At 41.2% G+C, this 6,607-nt stretch overlaps 1 protein-coding gene across 1 annotated transcript in view; it reads right to left on the minus strand.

Moving 5' to 3' along the window:
* Positions 1-6,270, minus strand: part of LOC108253113 (NADPH--cytochrome P450 reductase-like) — an 8,380-nt gene extending 2,110 nt beyond the window's left edge. The window contains exons 1-2 of the mRNA XM_026827854.1: positions 6,073-6,270; positions 5,441-5,636 (exon numbers count right to left, since the gene is read on the minus strand). Coding sequence (XP_026683655.1) covers positions 5,441-5,636; positions 6,073-6,269 — 393 coding nt within the window. The 5' untranslated portion in view covers position 6,270. The remainder of the gene's footprint in view (positions 1-5,440; positions 5,637-6,072) is intronic.
* Between the last annotated feature and the right edge of the window lie 337 nt (positions 6,271-6,607).

Genomic DNA, 6,607 nt, shown 5'->3' on the forward strand with positions numbered 1-6,607 from the left:
CTTTTTATTTTTTTTTTAGCACAGCACAAATCCACCCTTGTGAGAGTATTATAATGTAAACTATGTTCCTGTAAACCGACAGCAAGCCCTTTTTTTAGCACAGCATAGCAGCTTGTCCAGTAAGCGTTTTTTAGCATTACTTTAGCACCGGATTGACTCCGTTAATCAAAAAGCACCTCTCTCTCTTCTCCTTCCCTAACTCCTTGTGAACTGACATTAAGTTATACAGGATCATATTGCATGATACTCTGCACTTGTCATGTGATTCACCCGGAAGTTGAACCAGTACTATGAATATCGGACGCCGACGTGCAACGTAGCAGGGGTACCTATGACTTCACTTGCAACGCCCGTACCCAGCACTCACGACCGACAAAAGGCGAAGGGTGAGTCCGCACTATCACACAGCCACGAATACGACCTTACCGCCCCCATTTATGAGAAGTGACTTAGAATTGCAAGGCCATGTCGCTGAGCATTTATTTGTTTGTGTCTGCTTTCATAAATAAGAAGTATAGACTAAAATTTAAGAAATAGTTTTTAATTTCATCATCGTCAAGGCACTAACGAATACATAACAGATAGCAGGGGTATCAGAGTAATAGATATCAAGACACTACGCAACATATATCATACACAGCTAAAAAATTAAAAAGGTACAGTCATCTCAGCAACTATATACACATACTACAATCAAAATAACATGGGTTCCGATTCCATGGAGATTATTCAAGTCCCATACGTTTATTAAGTAAAAATAGAATACCGAGCCTACAACTCACTAACATCATCATCTAATACAGTTATTTTGCCGCCACCTTTTACGTTGTCACGGTGCGGGGTTTTTGCAATAAATCCTGGTGCGGAATCAACTACTACGGGAATACTACTGGCTTCCGCAGGATCCGACGAGTTTCAATAACTGCTGATAACTAGATTTTGAGGAGTAAAAAAAAGGAATAGATCAATGAAACAAATAACAAGAAGAAGTATACTAGCGGAAGCCGCAGATGCAGGTATTAAAATAACCTAGCTTACATGACATCAACACTACAGACCATCTAAAAACAAATGTTCATGAGACTATGAAGCCTCTTTACTAACTGCCAGTACATATACCCACAATAACAAACAAGGCTAAACAATCACAAAATTAACTATACACACTTAATAACAACAGGATAAACAAATGCACAAATTGAACTGCTTTACTCTACTGAACGTCATGTGGGAACGGGCCTTTATGGTCGTCTCTCCGCTGACCATAACATGTGTATCGGGCCTGAGAGGCTCCAGGCCTCTCGGCGACCGTGTCTGACGGGCCTTAGAGATTGGATATCAGCGTCAAAGTGCACCTGACGAGCCTTTTCACAACTGACGACTTTGCCCCTCGATAAGCCGAGGGGCAAAGGGGAGTGGACTTTATGCCGTATTCATACCCGATAATCTTTTATCACCGAACGGATAAACAATAAACTGAGTAAATAAAGTTGTTGAAACAACGAATCGAGTTCTTTGCGATTTTGCATTCAGAATTTTATGAGTGAGATTTTTTTTATATATTTTTTAATGTAGATGTCTGATAGAGGAAACTGTAACTGCCAAGGTCTAATCATTCCGAAAGCGAAGAGACAAGAAGACAGGATACGATAAAACCAGCCGTTCCGAGAACGAACCTTATCTGTTTGGGATAAAATCGGCCCCGGACGGGAATCGGACCCGCGACCTAGTGCTTATAAGACAGACGCGCTAACCTCCAAGTTAACTATGCTGCCAGATAATTTTTCAATTTTTTTTTTTTCAAATTTTTACCGCACCCTTGACGACGATGTCACACGTTGTAGTAGTGTCACAAGACCCTGTAACTAATATAGCTCCTTGACCACCACGTCACAAGTTATAGTAGTGCCTTAGGACCCTGTTTCTACGATAGCGCGGTTCCAAAATAGGTCAAATCCCGACACACATTGCCCGCAAAGGTCAAATGACGAATCCACATGAGCAGCTTACACCTGGCTCAAACAATACGATTCTACAATGTTAACCTCCAAGGTAACCTTACAAGTATCGTAGGGGTTCTCAAATTTTAGTTCTAGCCCGCGCTGTCCGGCGGCGATAGCACGTTAAATGCACCCGTTCCCATCGATCACAGAAGATAAACAACTTTGAGCATGTTTAGTACGCGGATGGGTGACCATCTGGGGAATCGCGTACTGATGGCTTTTCTTGGCCTCACTCAGGCTGTGCGAGGTTAATATGAGTAGGCGGGTAGCTTGTCTCCGCATGGAGGTTAAAAGCAACTTCATTAAAATCCTTGGAAGTTATATAGGGACGTTGAATACCTTATTGTGAAAAAGCTTCCTAGTTACCCAAAAAACACAATCCCAACCCAAAAAACATTATTAACTTTGTAAAAAATAAAAAAATATATATACATATATGAAGAGCTCATCCCGAAAGGGCCAGAGAATTAATCAATAAAATTTATTGACTGCCCAAAGTTTGGGTTGCCAAAACGACACAGCATATCAAATTAGCTAAAAAGTGTATTGCTCATTGTGTCCAACAGGGTTGACCTATTTTGAAAACCTCTACGAATAAGTAGCAAGTCATTGCCTTAGTGACAATAGCGAATGACAATACCGTGTGCGGGGCACATCTCCATTATCTCATCAACAAAAGATATCAGCTATCTATACACTTCTAGACCAGTCCACCGTCCACCGAGCTAGACACTACACTACTGAGGTTTGTTCGTTATTTGTTCTTCAGAGGTAAGTATTAAGACTATTAAGCTTAATTATCTTCGATGTTTCCAAATGTGCAGATTTTATTGAGATAACTGATAAGTTGACAGGTGATAAGTAGTGATAACAGATTTTTCGATTGAAATATTTTTTATTTATTGAGGAAGAAAGTTACAAAAAATCATACAAACATGCATTAAGTGTATTTGGTCATTCAATCATTCATTTTTTATTGTAATTTTATTTTTAATGTTTTGTTTCCTGTCAATTGAATCAATCACCTTGAAGTTTTTGCAATCTGCAACTGTGGGTCTATTTTTATCAAAATCACTGTCACTTTTTAGTCTGCCTTAGAGCACACCGAGACATAGGTAACTGGCAGAAAAAGACGTACAAGCAACATGGCTGAACTCAAGTGATCGATTGAATACCTTGTTTATCCTGCCCGAATAGGACTGAAAAGTCCCTTTACCCCAGCAGTCTAAACAAGGTCTCGTATATTTGATGGGTTAAAAAATAACACATACAACTAACAATTCAGTAAAAAGACCTTGCTTAACTAGAAAAAAAAATGTCTAGATAAAAATAGAATATTCCTTGTTTATCCTGCTCGAATGAGACTCAAAAATTCCCTTTACCCCAGCAGTTTAAAAAAGATCTCGTATATTTTATGGGTTTAATAACATTCCATAATACGAAGACCTTGCTATAGCTTTGTAGATACGTATAAGCTTAACCCATCCTTTAGGGCTGTCAGGTATGGCCATGGCCATACCTGGTCTAGAGTTTGATAGAGGGAACTGTAACTGCTAATAAAATTCGCCCCGGGCGGGAATCAAACCCGCGGTCTCCCGCTTGTAAGACTAGCATCTTATCATTTAACTACTTGTAATTTTCCATTGCTCATTTCAGTCAATTAAAACACGTAAACAAATTGGACAACAATAAACAATCATCTATTTTATGACGTCATCATTTCTCCGAAGTTCAGAGTACTTGTCAACAAATCTATCAGTCATTAACGAGTACATTCGGATCAATAAAGTTATGGACGTAGACGCCGAAGGCGATATATGAAGAAGAACAATAACAAAGTACTATCAGATAAGGGAAAAAAATGAGGAGTTTAGTCAATAAGTCTCAATAACTTTGAGCAGCCTAGGACGCCTTTCGGTCAAATAAGGCATCATCAACTAGGCGTAGTCCTAAATACGTCTAGCGTTTTTTGGGGGCGTGGCACTTGTTGATTTATCCACACCCCTTTTGATTGACATTTAATTCCCTCAATTCTCGAGCCCTGAATATGAATTATTTGCATACCCTGAACTTATTAGAGGTACCTTAGGGTACTTTGAATACATTTCCACATTTTCCACGCTCTACTGACAGTGGGATAGAAGTTGAGATATGAAATTATGAACGCTCAACCTATGCTATTTCTTTAGCAAGGGAAATTCAGGCTGGTACATTTCCTGTTTAAAGTCCCCCAGCCAGACTAAGCTGGTTTACTCCCTGTTTAACGTTCCCCAGCCAGACTAAGTTGGTCTACTCCCTGTTTAACGTCCCGCGGCCGGACTAGTATTATTAAAAAAGAAATTTATTGGGCGCCCAAAATTGAAAAGGTCCAAACTCACGAAATATTGTAGTCTCGTTTGGGGACATCTTCCTCTTTCTTCTTGAAGTAGTACCACGCTGTGATGAACGCTCAAAATGGTCTGATAGGAATATGGGATATGGGGCGTAGCAATATTGCAATACGGATGCTAACCTTTTTTGAATTTTGATAAGATATTAAAATCAGATATGTAGAAATAAATTACTTTCGTCTGTGTTTGTTTGATTTACATCGCTGTATGAACGTTAAGGTTTTCAGTGAAGAGTATTTTACCCCCCCATTCAGTGATAAGCTATCCGCCACATTAACCTCACTCAGCCTGAGTGGAGCCGGAAAAAGCCAGCAGCACGCAATTGCCCAGATGGTCACCCATCCGCATGCCAACCACGCGCAACGTTTAACTTCAGTGATCCATTGGGGACTGGTGTATTCAACGTGCTATCGCCGCTGGCTATAGTTGTGACCAAGTTAAGGCCCACTTGTCGTAAGTTTCATTACGATTTTTTTTCCGAATGACCTGTTCGACATACGACACGATTTTTTTCCCGAACGACACAAAATGTCCTTGTAGGCAATGTAATTTAATTGAGTTTCTTCGCCTTTTCCCGTGTACAGAAGGGGTCGGAGATTTTCGTAAGCCTCTCAATCAGCCCTAACCCTAACACAATTTATACGAATGGATGCCCTTCACACTCAATCTTTGCTATTTCTTTAGCAAGGGAAATTCAGGCTGGTACATTTCCTGTTTAAAGTCCCCCAGCCAGACTAAGCTGGTTTACTCCCTGTTTAGTCTCTTACTTCAAGGTATGCCTAATACCTGATGAGCACACGCACTATCAGGCAGACCTGATCAGGTGTATCTGATAGTGAGTGGCTGGCCCGGATTTCGGGACTATAAGACCTCCGCTGATCTTATAGTCCCGTGATGTTGACCTAGGACCTGGAAAGAGTCAACATCACGGAAGAAGAAGCACAAAACAGAACAGTTTGGTGAGACAAAAAGTCTTCTAGGCTTCAAATGGCCCTGGCAGTAACATCTCCGTTGTTCCCTCTACCAAACAGCTTTTTTTTAACTTACCATTTCATATTCTTCCGGATCTGCCACCATTCCCTTCATCTTATATCGTATCCCCTCCTTGGCGAGTCGACCCGCGAATTCCTCTCCGGTCCCAGTTTGACTCCCGTAGAAGGCAACCAATTTTCGGTCCGACGCTTTTAGTTTCTTGATGAACGAGGTCTCTGTGCTTTGTGTACTGCTGCCCATTGGGGTGACTCTGAAACGAAAAAGTAAACATTGGAAACATTTTCAATAACCCTTCTAGTGGAATTCACCAGTGACATTATCGAAGATTTCACCAATGGGAGATTTGTCAAAGACCCAAAAAGGAGCCATTCTTTTTCTTTTTCTTCGCCTTTTCCCGTGTACAGAAGGGGTCGGAGATTTTCGTAAGCCTCTCAATCAGCCCTAACACAATTTTTACGAATGGATGCCCTTCACACTCAATCTTTGCTATTTCTTTAGCAAGGGAAATTCAGGCTGGTACATTTCCTGTTTAAAGTCCCCCAGCCAGACTAAGCTGGTTTACTCCCTGTTTAACGTTCCCCAGCCAGACTAAGTTGGTCTACTCCCTGTTTAACGTCCCGCGGCCGGACTAGTATTATTAGAAAAGAAATTTATTGGGCGCTCAAATTGAAAAGGTCCAAACTCACGAAATATTGTAGTCTCGTTTGGGGACATCTTCCTCTTTCTTCTTGAAGTAGTACCACGCTGTGATGCCGAGTATGGTCGCTATCAGGATCAAGTCTAGAGTGCCCAGTAGCGGCTCTTCAGCAATAGCACTGGCCTGGGCAGAACCCAGCGTCTCTTCCACGATCTCAGCGGCTGAGGCATACATTGTCTGAAACATACAATAGTAAGACTCCTTAGGGTACTTTGAATACATTTCCACATTTTCCACGCTCTACTGACAGTGGGATAGAAGTTGAGATATGAAATTATGAACGCTCAAACCCAATATGGTCGCTATCAGGATCAAGTCTAGAGTGCCCAGTAGCGGCTCTTCAGCTATAGCACTGGCCTGGGCAGAACCCAGCGTCTCTTCCACGATCTCAGCGGCTGAGGCATACATTGTCTGAAACATACAATAGTAAGACTCTGGTTACCCATATATGAGTAATGGAGAGTACCTAATAGGTAGTAGGTATCTACCTATGTAGCTATACGTACATTACGCAGGAGCAAAAC

This window comes from Diaphorina citri, unplaced genomic scaffold (genome assembly GCF_000475195.1).
Source record: "Diaphorina citri unplaced genomic scaffold, Diaci psyllid genome assembly version 1.1 scaffold1262, whole genome shotgun sequence".
NCBI lineage: Eukaryota > Metazoa > Arthropoda > Insecta > Hemiptera > Psyllidae > Diaphorina > Diaphorina citri.